Here is a 24,696-nt window from a genome sequence, read left to right as displayed (position 1 = left end):
CAGGAGTTGCACAAGAATTCATTAGCAGATAATAAGTCCTGACCTATGATAATCATACAGACAACTCCTGCTTTAGATGCTTATTGATATCTAATTTTTATTCAGATTTTAGAGGCTTAAGTGTTTAATATTGAGAAAAGGGGATGCAAAGGATACAATACTTTCTTTTCCTGGAAATAAGTCCTCTTAAGATCTCAAGAACAAGCTTTAAAAGCTTTTAAGTCTATTAATTAAAATATTTTTGTGATTGAGTAAATAGAACTGTATTGAGTGTATTAGTTAAAAGCCTAGCTCTAATAATGTTAACATTAGCAGAGTAATTGGTAGTTTCTTTTCTGGTAAACCCAGTCTTTTGTGCTCAGCAGCTTGCTAAGGGAGTTATTTCTTTAAGCAAAAAGCTTACCTCAACACAAGTAGTAGTCCATGGTATGGTGGATATTGTGGCACTCCATTGGAATGAGATACTTAGAAATTAACACCTTTTAGATTTATTTATGTTTGCTCCAGCACATAGCACACTTATTACTACAGTGATATGACATTTTGCCAGTTTATTGATAATAAAATGGCTTTCTGTTTGTATTATTTCTTAAGATTTTCAGGATAGTGATTACGGTTCCATCCTCACTGGACTGAATTACTTAAGCTTTAAAATACATTTTGGTATGTTTACCAAAATTATTGATCATTACAGCATATTCTTTCAGTTACGGGGATCTTTATTTGAATTCCTGCAAAACTGCTGAAAGAATATTAGGATTAGAATTTAATTTTATGACTTCTGGTGTAATACAACTTTTTTTTTCTTCCTATGATATGACAATGGTCTAAATGCATGCATGGTGGCCGCTTACTTGAAGTCCACTCTTTTCAAGCAAATGCCAGATACAGCTGTAGAAGAAATTTTGTGTCTTCAAGATTCATTTGGTCAGCAATAGAAGTAGTTGATCGAGGCTTTTTTAACAGTAATAAAATAAAATAATTATTTTTTTTCTAAGAGACATCCCTGCAACATCTGTCTTTTTCTGTAGTTCTGTAAGACCTAAAATCCAATAAAATAACTCTCCTTTTTTAAAAATATGTCTGTTACCAACTTGTTACTGTTTTTTCTGAAGATGGATTTCAGCAAACTGAATAGTCTTCCATCATCATGGTAAAGCAAAAGTTTTGTAATTTTTTCAATTTGGGGAAAAAGTGGAAGGAGAGAGAAGTGAAATTAGAGTAATTTCCCTTCTACTTGAAAGGAACTCACTGGAAATATACATGTAGTATAATGAGTGGCCAGGTAAACTGGCCTAGCTTCATTATTTTCCACCAATGTGAACAGCAGTTGTCCTCTGAGAAGCAGTATTCCAGTTCAGCATTTTTCTTTCTGCTGTTTTTGTCATTCATGATTCTTTTTCCTGTCTGCCTTTATGGGGTTTTTTTCATAAAGGTGGGATTATACTTTTCTTTCATCCCCTTTGTTACGTCAACTATTTTTGAAATGTGGATCCAAATTTTAAATTGATAAAATATTGTACTTGATCTATGTCAAATAATGTTATGACTTTTTGTAGTAGAATGTGGTGATGCTACCACACAGTGTCTGTTTTTATTCTTAGAAGTGTCATAGCCATACTGCACAGTTTTGTTTACTGCAACTATTTTGTTCTTATTCTAGTAGATGAAAACTAAGCTGCTCAAATTTAGATGCATTTTTATTTAAATATAGTTTTTGACAATCATTAAAGCTAAGGCAAGCAATGTAATAATTCACTAATTTCTTCATTTTTTTTTCCTGTGGCACATGCGTACGAGTTATATTTGTACAGCAGATCTCTCCTAGCAATTAGCTGGTGGCGCTTTTTTTAACTGTATTTGTCAGATGTATCACATATCAGGCTGATGGTTATTTTTGGAACAGTCTACATGACTAAGTGTACTGCAGTTACACTTTGGAAGATCAAAGGGAAAAACATTTAAGAGGTGACCCTGAATACTTTTTTTATATATTTTACTTTTATTTAAAAAAAAAATCTGGTATACTTAACTATTTTGTGATAGGTGATACAAAAATGAACATATAATAAACAACTGGAAAAAGTAGGTAAAATTTCAAATTAATGTATTCATTATTGAAATGTAAGTGGAAGATTTGTAGGTTTTGTTTAGAAATGTAATATACAGATTTTATTAGTGTGTATTCTATTTTGTGTGAACATTCTTTAACTGTGAAAATTAGTTCTTCATGTTCTGTGGAAGTAGTATACAATTAATGTATTTTGAAATAAAATAACTTTTGGTGGTTTTTATCTTTGGATTGAGTATCTTTGGGTTAAGGATGCATATTTGTCATTTCTACTGTACTTACCACTTTGAAAGTCATGGTGGCCGTGTTATACACAGGTAAGACAATCATCGTCATGGAAGAAGTAACTTTCTAGTTTACTGTATTTCTGAAAAGCTATAGGAGAATTTTAGTTGTAGTTTTTAGCATTTATTAAGTGTCATCTATTCACTCAACTTCAGTTTCATGAAGAGTTCTCAAAATTATTTGAAGTGTGTGTATATGGAAACATACTCGGACTGATACCTGATCCCTTTCTGTTTTTCAGGTCGTTGAACAGGGTATGTTTGTAAAGCACTGCAAAGTAGAAGTATATCTAACAGAATTAAAACTTTGTGAAAATGGAAATATGAACAATGTTGTCACACGAAGATTTAGTAAAGCTGATACAATAGGTACGCACAACTATTTTTAAAAATATGTGGTTGATACTTATATGTGGTGTCAAGTTCTGAATAGGTTTCTAGGTAAATGATGGATGGGTATTGCGACCATTAAAAAGGATGGGAGTAATTTTGTTTGGGTCAAAGTTAAAAATTAAACAATTTAGAATATTGGAGTGGTTTAATACAATTTTAAGAATGTAATTGTGTGTTTTATTATCTAAGCATCTGTATTAACTTTAGAGGTTTGAGCTTGTCAGGAAGTGAGCGGTGTGATATTGTTTATTGGATTTCATAGTACTTTTTTCTTTGCTTTTGGTGGGTAGGAAATATATTTTCGTGTGTTTCATTAAGCAACACGTTTTAGCCATATATATGAAGAGAAGAGTATATTACAAAACACAAGAACGAATGTAATTCATAAATTAATGGCTAAAGGTGACCTACAAAGGCAGTATTCTTTGGGTTGTGAAGTGGTAGGCCAGGCACAATCTTTTACAGTAATTGAGTTTTCTATTAAACCTTTAATTTACCTTTAAATCTTTAACTTACCTTTATTTGTAGTTATTTTGACTGCTCATTGAGCATTCTATCATTGTTTGAAACTATATTTTGATAACATATTTGACTTTGAAAATAATCACAGTATATGCAAAGATATTGCTGATCACAGAAACTCAATTTTTGATGTATTTGTGCATGTGTATCTGAGATAAGAGTCTTTCAATCATCTGTATTTGTGCAGTTAGAATTGTACTTTATGCCCAACCATCACTTTGTTTACATTTGTTGGCAGCAACGTAGGGTTTTTTTAGGTTTTACTTCTTTTTACGTTATGGGTAGTCACTTATACTTACTACCCTTTAATTCTTTGCAGGTTGCTTTCTTTAGAAATTGAGTCATTTTGCTTTGTTAAATTTAAATCTTTAAGTTAGAAAAGGAATCACTACTTGTATTAGAATAAATACTTAAAAATTGTGAAAATTCTCCTCAAAACAAGACTACAAGTATCGTATGTTAATTGGCCTTCTCGAGATCTGGTTTAACGTGGGAAGATGTACTTCATTATTCTCTAAGGAAACCCAGAAACTTGGAAAAAGTAGTCTAACATTATCCTTCCCTTAGGACCAAATGCAAGCTATTTTGCAGCTATACTGAATTTAATTGTATCATTGGAATTATAGCTAATGGATGAATTTCTGATATTTTCTTTCTCTAATCAGAAGCAGGGCATTTTGGAATTACTCACTTGAAGGTGTATTCATTTTTCTTGGCAAAGAGAGGATTACAATTATGAGAAAATTGTCAGAAAGGTAATGAGAAGCGGTCAAACTCACTGGCAACCTCTTTCCAGACACTGGCCTTATTTGCTTTCCTGAGATGTGGATGATATGCTCCTGGAAGCCTTTAAAAAACATGCCCTTTCTGAAGCTGAAGCTGTGCTTCTTGTGCAGAGCACAAAGCAGGACCATCCTAGTCAGGACATGCAAAGGAATGTACCTTAGAAGCAGAGCTAGAAAAATTAAACCCACTTTTTAAGAGTGAAAAAATAATCCCTCTTATCGTCCATTAGTAAGATGGTAATTTATTTTTTCCCCCCTTCTCCTTACTCAAGTATATTTAAGGCAGTTCTGGAATTCATCAGATACACAGCAGAGGTGCTCATTATTTCAATAAATAATATGCAAGAGGGATCTTGCAGGATCTTGATTACTTTTCACCCTTCCTTGTATATTCCAGTAAGAGATGTATTTTTATTACGGTTGCAGAAGACTTGTAGTACAAAAGAGTCAGTATCAACCCCACTGAAATGAGTGGACATAAGGTACTATCGTCTTTTCAAGAAGTTTTAATTTTTCTAGCCACCATCATTGATTATATTATCTACTGCCCTCGAAAAAATCAGTACAAGACCTTCCTTAATTCACAAAAGCAGAGGAATATCCTAAGTACAGTATAATACCTATGAGTCTTCACATATGTGTTATTCCTGGAACACCTGTGCTTTTCCACTAAAATAGAAGGCAAATTAAGGTGTATGTCAATAAATAAGTACAAAGTAATGACAGTCATTCTCTTGGGATGGTACTAGGAACATCTGACATGTTCTTTGGACCTTCTTGGGAATCTCCTACAATTGAGGACTCTTGCCTTGGAGACAGTGCATATTGACTTTGAGGCTGATTGATGTCTAACTCTTTTGGGGGAGGGAGGAAATGAGGAAGGAAAATGAGCTAGATGGAGTTCAGGCAGCATTTCAGCTGAGTTGCTGATCCCAAAATCAGTTGGTGATCCATTCAGGAGTCACTAATGGGAAAGTATGATAGGACAAAGTAGTCATCAGCTAATATGTAAGGGTTTTACAAAACACAAAATGTAAGAAACACTAGCCTCCGTTACAGGTGAATAGGAGTCAGGTTTTATCTGCAATGCCAGAAAATAATTCCAAAATTGAGCTGATAAACTTCACAGAAGATTACACCAGGGGCTCCACACCTAATGGACTTTTGCTAGCAAATGATCTTAGCAAATGGCTTTGATTCATCTTTCCCTTTATTCTGCTACAGAATACAAGAATATAAAACTTGCCATCCTTGAGGACTGTTTATTCTGGGATCAGTGATTAGACTTTTTCCTTCTTTATGAGGGAGGGATTACTGATTCATAGTAAAGATTGATATCTCAACATTAACTTAATGTCTCAGGGTTTTCTTTAGCCAGTATTTGTGATAGCACTAGCCTTTAGGAGCCAGGGTGTACTTGTATTGGAGCCCACTGAACTTCTCCAGTGTCTTATTAAGACTGTTCCAGGGAGTTTTTCAAAATAGTACTTAAAGCATGCAGCTGTTTTTATAGATGAGCTAATTTTTAAGAATATAGGATATAACCTGTATGGGATCCATAACCTTTAACTCTCAAACTGAACTATCTCAAATTGTGTGCGTGCAGCTCATGGAGTGAGAGGCATCTTTAAAGGGCAGTTCTTCCTGTCTCTTTTAGACATCATCCTAGTACTAATAATTTCATACATTGGATGTATATAACTGCAACTCCCCAGGGAATTGGTGGAGTCACCATCCCTGGAAGTGTTAAAGAAGTGACTGGACATAGCACTTAGTATTATGGTTTAGTTGATATACTGATGTTCGACGCAAGGTTGGACTTGATCTTGAATGTCTTTTCCAACCTCAATGATTCTGTGATTCTAGGAGAGGAGAACCCCCATACACAACATTCCTCAAACCATACCTATTTGATATGTTTTCATTTAAGCTGGAACAGGCACTTTTACTTTAGATCATAACCCTGTAGTCCAGTAATACTTGCTGGGGATAGGAGGAAGAATTATAAAGTATGCAATGGTTATGTTCGTGGAACTATGTAAAAGAACCTTATTTTCACAGTCTCAAAATTGGCATAATAGTCAAGTGGAACATGTGCTTCCCAGAGTCTTGGACATAATGTGTAGTTGTCCAATAAGACTAGTGCTCCCTATCTCGTAACAGTTCTGTTAGTGAGGCAGGAATATGTTAAAAATTAACATAATAAGTGTTAACTTAATACTTACGACGAATATGAGCTGCAATGCTCAGATAATTAGTTGTCCTTAATAAGAATGAAAAATTATATTTTGTAAAATCTTTTAGTGAAAACCATGGATAAATCTGGATTTTCTACTTTTTTTTTTTTTACAAGATTGATGAGTAGATTAGTTCTTAGATTCACATTTAATTATTTGAATTCACTGGTTGAAAATTGATTCAGACAGTGACTTTTCTTTTTGAAAGTCAACAAATCAAATAAGTCTGTTACCTTGTTGATAGCATCTATCTTGCCTACATATCACCTCTGTTACAAAAACAGATGATCCAGTCTAACATTTGCTTTCAGACTGAAATATGTGTTAACCAATATAGAAGGAAATTGTATTCATTTGCCTACAATATATACAAAGATTATATTGGCCAGTTGTCATGCATTTCACAAGACAATGGCTGGATTTTTGCAAGGTATTTTAAAGTCTCAATTTGACTTTTTATGCTTCACATAAGAAGGGAGCAAGGGGAGCTGACACACTAGTGTTTTATCCTTAGGCTTCAGAGGAGTGTCTTTCAGAGAGTTTACAGTGCCCATTTTTATAATTGCGCTTTCAGTGATCATCAGGAATAAAGTGTAGATTTCTTGACTCCTGCTTTGTTTTCTGTGTCAGCTGTTATGAGATGTAGCTGCCATGGGGCTTTATGACTCTACCAATTAAAAAAAGCAGTTAAGCGAGATTGCTATAGTGTAGCACTGTACACATTTGTTAAAAAAATAGCTCTTTTATAAACTCTACTTTTGTGTAAGGAGAATAGAGTTAATTAAGGACTTCTTGAATTTCAGTTGTAGACAACAGTTATGGTACCTTAAAATTATGTAACACTGGTTGTATTTCTGTCAGGTAGAGTAGGAGCTGATAGATCTTTTTACATTAAATCTTTCAGTGATGTAAATTCTTTCATCTTCCTTTTAAAATAAATTTATGTGCTTCAGTTTTACAGAGTTGTCATTAATTTCTGTGAACAAGTATATTAAACTTTATGCATGTATGTTGTGGTTCATGCTAATTGCACTGGGATATGGGTAGTAGAAAAGCAGAAACCGAAAAGGATTTGATTTAGGGAGAGGAAAAGAATGTCTTGCACTCCCTGCACCTGGTTTTGCTACCACTCTCATTTCTTATAATTTGCTACCTACCCACACTCCTCTGTTAGCACACTCTAAGGAATGAATAGATGGATGCTAAGGTGGCTCCTGTCATCTGTTATCAACTTGTCTTTATTTGTCTTATTCTTGCTTTACTAAGAATCACATGCTGAGTTGGAAGGGATCCACAAGGATCATAGAGTCCAACTCTTAGCCCCTCAGAGGACCATTGCCAAGAGTCACACCATGTGCCTGAGAGTATTTTCCAAGCACTTCTTGAACTCTGTCAGGCTTGGTGTTATGACCACTTCCCCAGGGAGCCTGTTCCAGTGCCCAACCACCCTCAGGGTTGGAGAACCTCTTTCTAATATCCAACGTAAACTTCCCCTGACAACTTCAGGCCATTCTGTCAGGTCCTGTCACTGGTCACCACAGAGAAGAGATCAGTGCCTGCCCCTCCTCTCCCCTCACGAGGAAGTTGTAGACTGCAATGAGGTCTCCCCTCAGTCTCCTCTTCTCCAGGCTGAACAGACCAAGTGACCTCAGCCACTCCTCATACAGCTTCCACTCAACGTCCTTCACCATCTTCATTGCCCTACTTTAGAGGCTTTGCCTGCTGCCCCCCAGCACACTGTTGGCCCTCCTGGCTGCCAGGGCACTGCTGACTGATGTTCAACTTGCCATTGACCAGGATTCACAGGTCCCTTTCCATGGCACTGCTTTCCAGCATCTCATTCCCCAGCCTGTACAAACATCCAGGGTTGCCTCATCCCAGGTGAAGAATCCGGCACTTTCCCTTGTTGAACTTCAAATGGTCGGTGATTGCCCACTCCTCTGACTTGTTAGGGTCTCTCTGCAGGGCCTCCCTGCCTTTGAAGGAGTCAACAGCTCCTCCCAGTTTTGTATCATCTGCAGACTGCTTAGTATCCCTTCCAGTCCTGCATCCAAGTAATTTATGAAGATGTTGAAGAGCACAGGGGCCAGAATAGAGCCCTGTGGAACCCCACTAGTGACAGAGATTCAGGAGGCAGTAAGCTCCTGCTGTTTCCAATTTAAAGGCAAGCAAACTAAAAACTTCCTCTGTGTCCTACAACATGATGCAGTTGCATGACAATTTCTACAGTTTCATTCATATTTTGAATATGAGGAAATGGATTCTGATGCTTTATTTGCCTTGTACTGTTTGTGTATTGAAATGCTAAACTTGTGTTCTCTCTCTTACAAAACAGATACAATTGAAAAGGAGATAAGAAAAATCTTCAATATTCCAGGTGAAAAAGAGACCAGATTGTGGAACAAATACATGAGTAATACTTTTGAACCTTTGAATAAACCAGACAGTACTATACAGGATGCTGGTTTATACCAGGGACAGGTACAGTGAAATATTATTTGTGGATTTATATACATTTATTTTTTTGCTCATAAGAATGTAGCTGTACCCAATAATTCTTACTTCTTTTTAAATGAAATTGCCTCCTAATAGATTTTACTAGAGATAGAGGATTTTATAAGCAAATTTGCTGAAGTAAAAGTGGAATTTGGGTGTATTTTCAGGATTAAAGATTAGTTTAACTCTCCTGGTGAATTAAAATTAAAATTTGAAAATTGCTTTTCAAACTTAAATTTTAAATTTATCAAATTTTACAAAATTGCTGACATGACTTTGGTAAAACCTGAAATAAAAAATTATTCCTAGGATGTGGGATATGTTCCTATAATGAAACTCAAAATTTGAAGAACTTTTTAGGTACTCTAAAAGAATAATGTCTTCTAGTCAAATTCCACTGTTCAGATTTCAGAAATAAAGTAAGAAGAGATGAAAATATTTTAGATAAGAATGATAGAGGCAAAAGAGCTTGTAAATCTGCTTTAACATGAGACTATATTATCACTTTAAAGTCATCACGTTATAGGCGAATTTCTCACAAGAAATTTTACCTTTCCATATCCGTATAAAGAGCAAATACTGAGTGTTAAACTACACAAATATAAACGTGAACAGATTGAGTAATTTGATCGATAGAATAACTTCTCATACTATTACATTGATTCTTTATTCTCCAGATAGAGTTGAATGTTTTTTCAACAGCTGTAGTTCGTGCTGTCATGCTGCAAATATGAATGGGTGAAATTTGATGGAAGGAATTGTAGGCGCAATTACATTAAAATATTTCCTTTTGCCTTGAAATACTAGACTCTAACCTACTTACCGGCAGTATTTATGCTATGTTTCAGTTTTCTTTTATGTCATGGAAGGTAAGTAATCAGTGCAACAAAATAACTGCTTGAACTGTTGTGCCCTTTAGCTTCATGCTGCATGCACTTAAACCCTCACACAGGTAATTTTAACGATGTAGAGGTCCTGTTGGAAGAGCCCACATCTCTCATAAAAGATTTGCATCAAAGATGGAACTTGCAAATTGCTCTATCCCAGTGAAACATTAACTATGAAGCAAGCATGGTCTAATAAAGCCATGAAAAGATCTCTAGGTGACATCGGTACTTTGAGCGAAACAAATATTGTTTAAAGCAGAGTTTAACCATTGTTTATGAAAATGTTAAATGTCATGGTAGGCCATATGTGTTTGGTCAGTTGCACTTGCTGACACACAGGGTTGTTATTTTTCTTGCTGAGCTTCCCAATCTTATAATAGTTATTCTGACTATTACAGTCTGTCTAACCTAATAGTTATTTTTTACTGTGTATGTGATTGAATAAATTAATGTTTCGAATTTATCAGTTGATATCTGAAGCAAGCCTTTATGGGTTCCATTGAACTTTTAAGTCTAAATCTACTTTTATTTAGTAGTCTCTGAGAACCAGTCAAGGAAGTATGGAAGAATCTGTCTTAGGTGACCAAAGATGGCAGACTGCTCTTTTACGGATAGAAAGCTTGTTTTAAATGTCACGGCCTATTGTATTCAGACTGAAAATGTGGTTACATGTTCAGGTGGCAGAATGACTTATACATAAGATTTTGAGCTTTAGTACATATGGGAATTTATGTCGTGGTGTAGACACATACAGGCATAGTGTGGCAGTTATTAGTGTGTTGAAACATCAGTATACAGTTGTGCAGAATTAGTTGAATTGGAAATCAGGAGTTGGATTCAGTTTAAATACTGAAGTCTGGTTGCCATTTCAAATGATCTAGCTATCTCAGCTGTCAGTCCAGAATGGCATGAGCTGCTTGTAGGTCCTGTGTCATATCTGCCGGCGTAGGGCAGATACCACAAATACCCAAAGGGGTTTAAAATGGCACCTGATGCCTGTGTTGGGGACTGAGTGTTCTTACTCTGTTTTTTACCAATAACAACTTGAATTAAATTAATTTCATTAGCCTACTGTCCCACTGAAAAAAGTAATATTTGATAAATGCTTTTATAAAATATACAGAAGTAACCAAACAGATATTATTTTAAGGCTATCAAAGCAGAAAATAGTTTTGTTTGGGTGGTTTTGGTTTTTTTTCCTATTGATCTGTGTGAGGCAAAATTTCTCCAGGAATATTCCTTCCTTAACAGGGCTGTTGTATAGACATGTGATTTCTGTAGATTCATAGGTACTGTTTAAACATTGCAGGTCATCTTCTGACCTCTTTGAGAAATAAGTGGCTTGCCATTTCATCCATGGTTTGTATAGGAATAGATATATTAAGTGGCTTGCACAAAGTTGCACAAATTAAAAAGTGTGGAGGAAAAAAGTAGAGAGAGGAAGGGGCAGTGTAATTGAATGGAATATTCTTGAATGTTAGTGAATAGTAACTTAAATAGCAAGTCTTTTCTGTCTCAATCACGTGCTAGCAAATCCATTACGAAGATGGAACAGAGAGCTATCTACTGATATTTTTATTTCAGTTTTCTTCTTACTCCTTTTCTGGTAGGTCCTGGTGATAGAACAGAAGAATGAGGATGGAACATGGCCAAGAGGTCCTTCAACTCCTAAGTAAGTTATGAATTCCAGTCATGCGGTTCTCTATAGCTTAACTGTTTTCATGTTACTTTGCTTTATTAAAAAAAAATCTAATTTTATAAGTGGCATTTTATTTTGAAAATCATCCTTCAGATGTTTTAGTTGAAAATATGATGAATATATTTGTTGTGAGTGCTGTGCAATGTAGATCATAACATAATAATGGTGAATTCCTGCATATATGTTGCTTAATTTTGTTGATTTCAACCACTGATATATATTATCCTGCTTAAAAATAGAAAAAAATCCATAGTAGGAAACTGTAAAACTTAGCTTATTTTATTCAGATTTCTGTTTCAAAGCTTAGTGTATCTGTTAGGTGAACACAGATATATGTATTTTATCAATATTTTTCTTATATGTAAATGTTCTCATGGACAGCTTGTTCCTTCTCCTCCAGAGAACAATATTTACACACAAAGCTTATTCAAATTGCAACCTACATTACCATCATGTTGTGTTTGTTCTTTGTTGGACTGTCATCAGTTAACACAGTATGATGATGTTTTTCTTTTCTGTTCTTCCTACTGCCATTATCAACAGCACTTTGATGATGGCAAGTGAGTAGAAAGATTTGTGTGTTTTTCCTCATTTAGATGGATAAACTTTTTTTAATATTGTTTCCAGAATCTAAATCTGTGTTTTGTTGGTTTTGAAGAACAGTTGGAACTGGTTACTAGTAAATTAACATGATCTCAGCCTTACAAATAATTAACTGTGTTTTTCCCCTTTGTTGTCTGGTTCTTGAAAATATCTTTCATAAGAAGTTGTTTTAAATTCTCTTTATTCCTTTTGAGATTATGCATTTATGTGAATGTCACTTATTTTAAAACATTTTTTATACTATCATTGCTTATCACTTGAAGGACAGAGATTCTTTGTCTTTGGTGTTTTATCTTGAGCACCTTTATTGGGAACACTAGTTTCTATTAAGTTATTTAATGAAATCTGAGTTCAATTTAAGCTTAGTATGAACAGTTTAATCTTACTTAGCAAGATGTTATAGCACAAGGAATTGGGAATGTGGAGCAGTGGAAAGAATGGGATGCTAAGTATTTGAAGTTTAATCTCTGACCTCAAAAAGCATCCAGTAGAAATTTAAATTCGTAGTCAAATTTTAGATGCAGATTTTGAAGGTTAAAAGAACTGCAATAACTCACTGTCATGGATTCTTTTGGAGGTTTTGGTAGGAAGATATTCTGCTGGTGGTACTGTTTTTATTCTGCCAAACTTCTTTTCCACTTTAAGGAAAATATTCAGGAGCAGTATATAAATTCAAGAATATCTCCTGAAAAATGTGTGCTCTGACCACAAGCCAAATGGTAATTGAAAATGCTGGTATCAGAGGAGGTTGGAAGAAAATGAGCAAATGAGGATGAATAGTTTTACTGTGAAGTTGGGGTGTGGTTTTGAAATTTGGCAACTATCAGAAAGATTGAAATGTGGTATTCAAATGTCCTGTAATAGTAGAAGATGTGCAAAATTTAGTGGATTCAAATAGCAACTGTCAACAGACAGTAGTTGGGGACAAGTTTTTACACCTGTTTAAAACTTTATGAACAATTTAATAAATGAAGTTGTTTATATCAGCTACTGGGATATTTGTTGTTCAGGAAGGTTGGCTTCTGTGAAACTTTTTCTAGAGGGCTCATACTGACTTTTCCTAGAGTGTCTTTAATGTCATCTGCTCCCAAAACAGGTATTACTTAGCATTAATGAGCAGTTTTGCAGAAAATTTTGTTGTACTAACTTGTCTGAGTAGCTGTCTTCTCAGTGTCATACGTGTGACAAAATTACACAAACGTACAGATCCCAGTTGCTTTGGTAGCTTAGTTGCTGCTGATCCCAGTATTTGAAAGGAGACTTGTGATCTGTGTGCAGACAACTTTTTTTTATATCTGTATCCTTCTGTGGGAAATTATTCCACAGAAAAAACAACCAATCCCATTTGAATGGTTCATTATTGTCGAGACGATGTTTTAAACTAATATATAAAGAAAATCTAAGGTTGAAGTTCAAGTAACTTAAAAAACTTCTACAAAATCTAGTTTCTTACGTTCTGAAAAAAATGTACAACAGTTAAAACCTTTCAGCCAGTCTGTGATTCTAAAACGTGAGACAAGGAGAAGCAAGGAACTTAAGTTTTGACATTCCATGAATTAGCAAATGAATAGCCACGACAAGGTTTCTTTTAGTTTTCTATTAAGAAGTTTTTACCTGTCCATATGCAAATATAAAAGCAAGTTAGAGAAACATACAAAGAATCTATATATTACTAGTGAATTTCCTTCTAATTTTAAAAAAACGTTGATGCTGCTTTTTTTAGAAAACTTAATACACAAGTTTTAAATCTATTGATCCATCCAAAAATGCTTCTGATATGGTAAAAAATTGAGAATTTTTAATTCATCTGTAAATCTATATCTCTGTGTAATAAAAGCAATAGATATAATTCTGACACCTTTTTTTTTTTTTAGACTTCACTGTGGAGTAAGTCAACCTAATCAAATAGCTGCCTACTTTGCATAATTTACAGATGGTTTGCAGCTAACATTAAAGCAATTTTTGCATGGAAAAGAGAATACATTGTTGGTAGGGGGGTTTTTGACCATACAAAAACTTGAGAGTCTACACATTCATAGCTTTTTTTTTTTCTCCTTGTAATAATGAATGTTTTCTTATAATATTTGTCACATGGAAAGTTTTTTCACATTTTTTTTTCTCATTCAAAACTGTATGCCCTTATCTTGGAAAAACATTAAAGGCTCTTTCTTGATTCTTTTCGATCGCTGAGCTGGATCCCATAATGTTTTTTAAGAAGAGAAAAAATGGATAAAAGATGCTTAGCTGTGCTTTTTTGAAAAAAGATAATGGTTGTGTATCCAAGTTTTTTAGGAAAAAATATCCATATATCTTCAAAGGAAAAACTGTGTTTGTCTACTGAAATGAAAACTATCATCTTTAACAAAGAGATTTAAAATCCAGTTTCTTTCCCTGAAGCAGTTGATACGCAGACAGGTGTGCCTTTCTACTGACTTTTCTGTAAAAAAGATAATTATGGAGAATAGAGCTAAGTGGGGACTTACTCTGATGTCTTAAATTGTAAAAGCAAGAACTGTCAGAGCTTGTCTGCCAGTCAAAAGCTGGACTGCCATTTGCTGATGCATAATAACTTGTGGTCTGAGATCCTGTGAGTAAACATCAAACAGTAGTAATGTTCAACACACATTTTCAAGTTAGTTTAACAAACATGTTCATTAATGTCAATTAATGCAGGGTTGAAAAACTCTTAACAAATGCATACCCTGAACATTATTCTTTTTTGATTGCTGAATGTTAAAATACCAACCTTTCATGGAAATCCCCCAAGAAAGTGTGATTAGCTAAATTAGATGGATTTTGTAAGAAGAGAATAGTATAAACTGTAGTAGGTGAAACATACTAAAGCTTGCTTTAAAATTGTATGTCAGCCTGTATATAGCCACAGCTTCACAGAATAAGAGTCCATGACAACTGAAAGACCTCTCAAGGTAATCTCTTCCAGTCCCCCTACTCAAACTATGGGCAGCTGGAGCAGATCCAGGCACATCTGAGTATCACTGTACTGCACAGCCACTCTGCTCAACCTGTTCCAGTTTTCAACCACCCTTGCTGTAAAACAAGTGACAGTTGATCACTTTTTTTTCTCTTTAGGAATATGGCCTTCAATTCCATCTGAACATATTCCATATTCAGATGGAATTTTATTTATTTCAATTTATACCTATAGACCTCTGTTCTTTCACAGGGCACCACTGAGAAGGGTCTTTGCTCCATCTTCCTAATTCCCTCCCATTAGGTATTTATACAGTTGATAAGATTGCCCTGGAGCCTTCTCTTCTCCAAGCTGAAGAGCCCCAGCTCTCAGCCTCTCCACAAAGGTCAGATGCTGCAGTCTTTGATCACCTTTGTGGCATCTCACTGATCTTGCTCCAGAATGTCCCCATCCTTCAGGTACTGAGGAGCGCAGAAGTGGACTCAACACTCCAGGGGTGTCTTGCCAGTGCTGAGTGGAGGGGAAGGACCACCTCCCTTGACTTGCTGGCAATACTTTTCCCAGTCTAGCACACTGAGCCAAAGTGGTTGGCCCAAGGACACCCTGCTGGCTCATGTTCAGCTTTTGGTCCAGCAGGACCCCAGGTCACTTCCTGCCAAGCTGCTTTCCGTTTGGTCGCCTGTTCCTCCAGGGGCAGAATTGAGTGATTTTCACTTACACTTATGTAACCCATTCTTCATCTGCTTGTCTGTGAGGGTGTTGCAGGAGACACTGTTGAGAGACTTAGAAAAGTTGAGATAAGCCATATGTTGCTTCTCTCTCATCTGCCAAGCTACTAATCTCATCATAGAAGGCTGTCAGGGGCCCTTTTCTCTCCGGGGCTGTAACCCATGGGACTCATCCAAGCAGATCCCTGAAAAGGTTAAAGTCTACTCTCCAGAAATCCAGGGCTGTGTTACTGATTTCTACCATCCTCTCAGGATCTCAAATTTCACCATCTTAAGGTCACTTTGGCCAGGGCCCCAACCTTCACATTCCCAACTACTTCCTCCTTGTTTTTTAAGTATCAGATCCAGCCAAGAACCTCTCCTTGTTGTCTCTTCAGTTACCTGCATCAGGAAGTTGTCATCATTGCATTCCAGAATCTTCCTGCATTTGTTGTACCCTGCTGTATTGTCCTACCACTAGGTCCCCTGCAAGGGCTAGGGCTTGTGAATGTTAGGCTTCTTCAAATTGTCCAAAGAAGTCTTATCTGCCTTTTTTTTATCCTGATCTGGGCAGTGTATAGCAGATACCCACAGATTATTAGAGGAAAAAGGTTGTTCTGGTTACAGTTGTTTTTGCTGATGTCCATATTTATGTTTTTGGTCACTAGGGGAATTCTAGTGCAGTTTAACTATAGGGTTAATTAAGTATATGGGCAAGTCAGTACGTAATGTGACTTATTGTCTCTTTTGGCATAGGACTACAGTAAAGTGGGTTTTTTTAACCTGCCTTTTGCTGCAGGGTTTGTTTGTTGGATCGTTAAATGTTACTTTTCAAACTTATCTCTTGCATAGTTCCTGCTGCTGTTCTAGCTGTGTTGAGAATTTGGTTTACTCCTGTCCTGCATGAGAGAACAATCCATTTACTGACTATTGGATTTTTCACTCTGGCTTAAACACAGAGTTTAAAATTTATTGTTTTTGTCATTCTGTATTCTTTGAACATCTTTCTGTGGTGTGTTAACACCACAGTAACATTAATACATACTGTAGTTAGTACACTACAAAAAGTACTGCTTTGTCTTAGAACCTTGTATTTAAGAAATAATTGAGTTTTGTTGCACACTAGCTTTTTCATTTTGTCTTAAGAGATTCCTAAGTCACAGCAGTTGTTTTATGAGTAGATACATTTGATCATTCTTTTCTGCATAATTTTAAAGGCATAACTGAAGTATGGCAATACATTCAGCCTTAGCACTTTTACAGTCTTTTCAGGTTCTTTTTATTATCCTTGCTTTGATTTTTTTTGTTTGTTTGTTTTAAATGATGGGGGGTGGTTACTGCCAATGTTCTTATGAAGTTTTCCCAGAAGTATTGAAATATATTAAGAACTGCAAGAGCTAAGAATGAATTCTGTTCTTCTCTGTACACAGTATTTGGCAATGTAAGCTGCCATCATCAAGCAGAAAGGCTGCACATCTCAGAGGGTGTTCAGGGATCTCTAACTAATTTACCTGTAGCACTTTGTATTTGATATCAAAATGCTGTCAAAGACTAAAACTACTGATTGTCATAAACAAATTAATTTATATTTTGGTGGAAACCAGACCTTTATGTAGCTTATTCTGGTTTCTTTTAGCATTTTTGCACAACAATTAGACCTTGAGTTTTTTAAATTTAAAACTGTATTGCATTTGAATTTGGCTTAAATTATATAAAAGCTTCAAATTTGTTTTGAAAAGTTCAATTTCGGTTCAAAATCACTCAGATCAAATAGTTTCTAAGACAGTTACATGTATGAATGTCATAATTTAACTTTTTTCTTGAATTTAGGTAGGGTTAAACTGACTTCAGTTTGATATCTTTCTTGTGGACTCAGTCTGTGTATATTACTTCTCTGAAGATAATGTTCAAAGTGGATGATTTAGATTGATAGAGGAAATCAGCAGGAAAGCTTTGTAAATGTTGATCAGCGTACTTTAAATATTAACTAACATGTTCTTCACATGGTGATACATAGAATCATAGAATGGTTTAGGTTGGAAGGGACCTGAAAAGATCGTCTAATTCCACCCCCCTGCCATGGGCAGGAACACCTTCGACCACATAAGGTTACTCAGAACCCCGTCCAAACTGGCCTCAAGAAATTCCAAGTATGGGGCAACCACAGTTTCTCCAGGTGGCCTGTTCCAGTGCCTCACTCTTCCTGACATCTGATCAAAACCTACTCTCTTTCAGTTTAAAACCATTCCCCCTAGCCTGATGACTACGTGCCCTTGTAAACAGTCCTTCTCAAGCTTTTTTGTAGCCCTCTTAAGCTACTGGCAGGCTTCTCTAAAGTTTCTCTGGAGCCTTCTCTTCTCCAGGATGAGCAGCCCCAATTCTCAGCCTATCTTCAGAGAAGTACTCCAGCCCTCTTATCATCTTGTGGCCCTGCTCTGGACTCACTTCAACAAGTCTGTGTCCTTATGTTGGGGCCCCAGAGATGAACACACTACTCCAGGTAGGGCGTCATAGGAGCTTTACAGAAGGGGAGAATCACCTGTCTTGAACTGATGGTCACACTTCGTTTGATGTAGCCCAGGATGCAGTTGGCTTTCTGTGCTGCAAGTGCACGTTGCTGGGTCATGTTGAGCTTCTCATCAATCAACAGGCCCAATTCTTTATCCTCAGGGCCGCTCTCAATCCATTCTCAGCCCAGCCTGTACTTTTGTTTGGGATTGCCCTGACCCAGGTGCAGAACCTTGCATTTGTTATTGTTGAACTTCATCAGGTTTGCGCAGGCTCACCTCTCAAGCCTGTCCAGGTCCCTCTGGACGGCATCCCTTCCCTCCACCAGCTCACACACACTGAGTGGTGTCAGCCACACCACTCAGCTTGGTGTCATCAGCAGACTTAATGAGAGTGCACTAATACCACTGTCCATGTCACCGACAAAGATGTTAAGCCACACTGGTTCCAATACTGACCCCTGAGGACTACTGGTCTCCACTTGGAGCTGTTGACAACTCCTTGAGTGTGACCATCCAGACAGTTCCTTATCCACCAAGTAGCCCATCTGTTAAATCCGTTTCTCTCCAGTTTAGAGACAAGGATGTCATGTGAGACTGTGTAAATGCTTTGCAGAAGTCCAGGTAGATGACGTCAGTTTTCCCTCATCCACCACCTCTTGTAACCCCACTGTAGCAGGCCACCAGATTTGTTCAACAAGTTTTGCCCATAGTTGGCAGCATGTTGGCTGTCACCAAGCACCTCCTCGGGTTTCCTGGTTGGGTGGCCTGTAGCAGACCTCCACTATAAATGTCACCTGTCTCTGTCCTTCCTTTAAACCTTACACATAAGCTCTCTGTCAGGTCCTCATCCATCCCCAAGAGGAGCTCCATGTACTCCAGCTGGTCATTGACAGAGGGCAACACCACCTCCTCATCTCCCCTGCCTGTCCTTCTAAAGAGCCTGTATCCTTTCCTTCCAACACTCCAGCCACAGTAGCCATCCCACCACTTATTACCAGTGATGGCAGTAAGATCATTGCCCTGCAGGCATGTTCACATCTCTAACTCCTCTTGTTTTTTGCCTGTGTTGCGTGCGTTTGCATGGAGATGTGTAAGTTGGGCCCTCCACAAAGGTGACTTACTGGCTGCAGTGGCTGGAATTCCTTTGTGCCGTATTTCAGGTTCACTCCTACTGACCTGCAAACCATTTCCAGGCTCTGGCCAGCTCTTACTAGCTCTGGCATCAAATTGTTATGATTGGGGTGGATTGATTTTCCCCTCCCCCAGCAACTTTTCTGTTGGAAAGCGTTTATTAATAGAAGGTTGAAAATAAATGTGAAAATGTACTCAGGAAAATTTCCTGTGTAAAAATGTTTATCTCCTTGCAGAGTTTAGCTCTTGAAAGGTGCTTAAAAAGTCCTGAGCATGCAGAATTTCTTCTCTTATTATTGTGATATGTATTTCAAAGCTTTTCAATGATAGCTGGAACTCCAATCAGTTGGAGTTGCATAGGGCCTACAAAAACATGAAGGTGCCTGAATTCTTTTGAGTAGAGTCTTTTCCTTGGTTACCTGTAAGATTTGATCAAAAAAAGAAAAATGCACTGCAAGATAGTTGTAAATATTGTGTTTAATTTTCACATTCAGAGGGTCTTTGTGATGAAAATGATCAGTATTCTTGTGTTTTTTAAAATAGTCTTAAACCATGGGGATGAGTGTTAATGCTTTTGCTTTTGGCAAAAAAGGTTTTTAAAGATTATTAAGTGTTGACCATAATATCCTGAAATTTTTTTAATATTACTGAGACAACTTTAATTAAATGGTTTCATGCTGCTGTTAAGCTAACCTTGAAATATGTATCTTGATCATTCTTGTATCTCATCTCAACATCCATTTAGGTTGAAATGAAAAATTAATAAAATTTCCATGTTAGAAACTTTACATTTTAGGTTTTAGAAGATCGAAATACCTACAGTCATACTATAAACTGAAAACTATTTTTTTTAGCATAGTGGCCTGTGATTTCTTTTGCTTTTTAATAGCTCTATTTCTTCAACAAGTTATGAAAGTGTAAAGTACTGTGAAGTATTTCGCGTTTTAAAGGATGGATTCTGAAGGCTGCATGTCCTGGGTATTTTTAGTGCTTTGCCCACTTTTTGGAAAGTATTTCTTTTCCATACTTGTTTATATGCTTTGTTCATTTATTATCTTTCTTTCATAGTTTTTAGTATCTCAGCATTTTTGTCTAATTTATCATTTTCATATTTTTAAAGGTCCCCAGGTGCATCCAATTTTTCAACTTTACCAAAGATTTCTCCATCTCTATCAAATAATTATAACAACATGAACAACAGAAAGTAAGCAATATACCTTAAAACATTATTTAATTTAATCACCCTAGTGTGACATAAACAAAGTTTGATGTTTTATAGCTCCTAGCTTAAGGATTTTGAATTGCTTTGCAGTATTTGGCTTGTGAATTGTTACTGGTCACTATTTCAAAGTGTAGGTATTGTAAAACTGATACCAGGAAATGAAACAGCATTAAAGATGTTTATAACTCTTAGTCTTCAGTAGGGAAGACACTAAAAGGAATGCTGAGCATTGTAAGAAAATGTATAAATACTTCATTTAGAGTTTATCATTCTAGAAATACATTGTTGTTGTTATTATTACCCTGTCTGAATTTAAATGGACAACAAAAAAGTATGAACTGCTTATATTTATGGTGGTCAGGTTTTCCCATACTTACTGCTCCTAAGGTATGAGAGGAGCATATGTGACATCACACATGGATTTGAAATCATGACAGCTGAAGTGTTTTAGATGTAATGTAGCCAGCAACCTAACTTCTGTTTGTTAGTGCAGGAAGATTTGAAAGAGGTGAGTCTGTGTGCTTGAATATTACAGCGAGCAAAAACTTAGTAAAAAGCTTCTCACTTTTATGGGTTTTCTCCTTTATATTCCAAATTAGAAGTTTAATAAAGAATGTAATAAAACTCTAAAAGAAGAGCTTTCATATTCCAGTGGCCAACTTTGTGTGTAATTTTTGGGGTTTTGTGGTTTTTTGTTGTACACAGCTGTAAAAAAAGTTGGTGAATATAGAAAAACATGGAATTATTTCACTTTAACAGATAATGGAGCATCTTTCAAATGCTTGAAACCAGAGAGCACTCGTCTTTAATGCAAGCTGGGGGAAGTTGAAGAGCCCTATTCTTACAATTCATTCAAATTTTTAATATTTTTCCAAACATGCATTTTGTGATCAAACATGAAGATGTTAAATATTAAAAAGGTGACATAAGTATTAAATATCTTATACAATATTTTCCAGTTAAATACTGCACTTATCAGAAGTGATTTTTCCTAAGGGGTGAAGTGTCACTTATGCTTCTACCAATTGTGAGTAGCCCCAACTCTCACTGTTGAACAGTTGAAATCCATATATTTAACTGCAGTCTTTTGTACTCCATGTGTGACTGTGTAGTAAATAAAAAGAATATTGTATCTATGATTGTGTGAAAAGTTACTTGATCAGAGCTGAGCCTCCAGCTGAGAACTAACCTCTCCTTCCCCCAGTGCTTAAGCAAAAGGCAATTGTAATGCCAAAACCAAAACTTAACAGCTACTTTTTCCTAGGGAGCAGCCATTTTAAATAAAGCCATCAAGGCTTTCCTAATTTTTTTTAAGTTTTTTTTTTTTGTTTTTTTTTAATGTTAGCTTCTTGCTAGTGATCCTGTAGTTATTTTTAGAAAGCACTTAGGAAACCTGTTGCCAATTCTTGCAGCTTTTAAAGATAGTTTGTTCACTTACATTATCTGATTTTAATTTTATTTCTTGATTATTTTGGAGCCAAAATGTGAGCTTTTAGAACTTTAGGAAAAGTTCTGGGGTTTTTTTTGGTTTATTTGCTTTGGGGTTTTTTTGGTGTGTTTTTTTTTGGCGAGAGGGGTTTTGTTGGATTTTTTTGGTTGCGTTTTTTTTAATTTTATGATTTTCAACAGAAATACATGTACAAGGAAGTAATATAAAATTCAGATTTGATAAGGAATTGGTCCTTTCAAGTGCTTTAACTGTAACTTAAACATTTGTAAATCCACTAATAGGTATGTGAACTCTGTAGTGTTATGAAATACTAGCCATTTTTCTCTTATATATCAAAACACAGTATATCTGGATATTAGGTAAGACTGATATTCAGTGCAGAAGTATATGGTTTCCCTTACAATGTAGTGATCCAATTATGATGAGTTTAAAAGAAATACTTGAAAAATCACAAATTAATAATACAAGATATAATTCAGAAGAATCTTTAGCAGCACTTCTGTCAGAATACAAGTTCAGTCATATGAAGTCAAATACATTTATAAACTTTGTACTTTAAAGTACACACTGTTGCATTAAGAATTTTTGGCTTCAAAAGGTAAATGGAAAGATACATCTCTATTTAATTGTATTCTATCATTCTGGTTTAAGATCATTTGCTTCTATGTTCTCTTCTTCTCACAAACATCTTCCTGTCTAAGAAAGCACTTATTTTTCATTAATTATTGCTATCTTCATCACTTTCCTAATTAACTAATTAATGTCAGGTTGCCTGGAATTTATTTTCATGTTTCTGCCTTATTGTCTCTTATATTGCATGTTGTCTTTAGTACAGTAGTGAAACTGTACATTTGTGGCTTTCCAGGGTCTGTTGGCACCTCCATATGCCCATGAGATGCTGTGACTCTAAAAGAAATTCCAGCATTTGTTTTGAAGATAATTGTAGCTCACAAAGCTGATTTATAAGGCAGAAAAAGCAAACAACAACTTGTGTATATTCATGGTCATAAATACTAGTGGTTGCAAGCCTGGTTTTGCAGTTACCGTAGCTCAGCTATAGAGTGCAAATTACCTTAAAATACTGAAAGTATCAGGTTTCTTTATATGGTACACATTTCTGTAATACTTGTCTAATCCAGGAAGTGTTCTGTGTAAGAGCAAGCCTCTAATTGGTAGATATTTAATTGTGTGTTGAGCTAGTCATATGTTAAATAATAGAAATAGTTGGTGCAAACTTTATCTAGTCCAAAGCCTTCATTTCTGTGAATATGTGTTTGGGTTTGATAGAATGGAGGATTCCAAATAACCTGATGTTCTTTTGCCTTTACAGTTTATCTTGTTGAAAGAATAACATAGGAGGATTAGCATAATATGTGTTAGTGGATTCAGAAGAGCAGGGAGACACACAGAATTTAGGTCTTACTGAAATTTCTGTTTGTTGCTGTTAATAAAGCAATCTCAGATACGATGTTTTCTAAATTACATGGAGTGGGGATTAAAAACTCTTTAGCAGGGATTTTGCTTGGGCAATTAAATGGAAAGTTGTTCTGTTTCCTTTATTTGTAACATTGTTTAAGTTCCTAGAATCACTTGATTTCATCATTTAGTAGTGTCAGCCTGTCAAGATGGACAGCTGGCAGCTTTTTTGCATGCTTGGCATATTTCAACATGCTTATTTCTAGAAGTACAAGTGTTATTTACATCACCTGCAGAAACAGTTTCTCATGTTGTACTCATGTTATACCTGACACATAACCAAATATTATGAGGAGGGCATTTTTTTTTTCTTTTTAACTTAAATAGATTATAATGTTATCTTTTGCTCTCCAGACAATGATAAACAATAACAAAGTAGTAGTGTTTGGGCCTCTCCTGATGCTATAGGTATCTCTAAAATCTGAGGGAACTTGGTAACAGGTTTTTTAAAGTGGCTGATCACAAAAGCGCTTTGGCAGTGGTTGTAATATTTCCTAGCTTCCTAGTGTCCCTCCAAATGTGAAGGGGAAAAGCTGCAGAGAAGCAAAACAAAGGGGAATGAAAATCCCTAGGAGAATTAAATTAAATCTGTTTATTACCCCTACAACTCCTAAATTTCTTGAAGAGATTTCTCTTTTGTTAACCATGTGAAAAGTGTAATCTTTGAATCAGGTAAGGAAAGCAGTAGGAAGGAAGCAGGGCTGAAAGTAGCTTGTGTACCTTGTGTGTGTGCGTTTCTGTTACTGCTATGCACTGTTGAGCTGGGTCAGGGGTTGATTATATCGTGGAGGTTGCATTAGCACCAGGGGCAGGCTTGTGGTTTTGCTTCCTGGGGGAACTAAGGCTTGCCTGCTTAAGGGAATTGGAGTTGACTGCAGTAGGTGGACTGCAGCTGCAAAGGGAGATGGAAGGTAATTTTCCCTGGAGATTCTCAGGCATGGGTGAACCAGGGACTAATGATAAGAGGAGGGGTGAACACAGAAGCAAGCTTGAAGGAGTTTAAAGAGTATCTTTTGTTAAAGTAAGTTCAAGCATTTAAGTTAGACTTAAACTGAATGGGCAAAACTACCTTTACGGTGTTTTTTTCATTGAGAATGACTAATAAATACAGTGCCACTTAGCTGGTTTGGGGGTAAGCCAGAGAGCAGAGAAAATGCATGTGTACAGAAAAGGGAAGGACTAATATGAAAGTCATCTATTACAAAGAAATTAGCAAATGTAAAAGTTTGAGAACAGCAGCTTTATGGACAGTGGAGCTATAAACTAAACAAATTTTAAAGGCCATTGTATG

General features: G+C 36.0%; 1 protein-coding gene across 7 annotated transcripts in view; it reads left to right on the top strand.

The window, feature by feature from the left end:
* USP15 (ubiquitin specific peptidase 15) overlaps nucleotides 1-24,696 on the top strand; it is a 61,551-nt gene that overhangs the window by 15,748 nt on the left and 21,107 nt on the right. For 3 of the 7 annotated variants that reach the window (XR_010430795.1, XM_064655803.1, XM_064655807.1), the window contains exons 4-7: nucleotides 2,598-2,724; nucleotides 8,628-8,773; nucleotides 11,286-11,347; nucleotides 20,378-20,461. Coding sequence is in view for 6 of the 7 variants with exons in the window: in XM_064655803.1 (XP_064511873.1) it covers nucleotides 2,598-2,724; nucleotides 8,628-8,773; nucleotides 11,286-11,347; nucleotides 20,378-20,461 (419 nt within the window). In the remaining variant the exon portion in view is untranslated. Of the gene's footprint in view, nucleotides 1-1,843; nucleotides 1,969-2,597; nucleotides 2,725-8,627; nucleotides 8,774-11,285; nucleotides 11,348-20,377; nucleotides 20,462-21,238; nucleotides 21,764-24,696 lie in introns of those variants that run through there. The other 4 variants (XM_064655808.1, XM_064655806.1, XM_064655805.1 and 1 more) reach the window with 4 other exon arrangements.

This window comes from Pseudopipra pipra, chromosome 5 (assembly GCF_036250125.1).
Source record: "Pseudopipra pipra isolate bDixPip1 chromosome 5, bDixPip1.hap1, whole genome shotgun sequence".
Taxonomy (NCBI): domain Eukaryota; kingdom Metazoa; phylum Chordata; class Aves; order Passeriformes; family Pipridae; genus Pseudopipra; species Pseudopipra pipra.
Note: the sequence above shows the minus strand (reverse complement) of the source record. Positions and strands in the feature narration are given on the sequence as shown.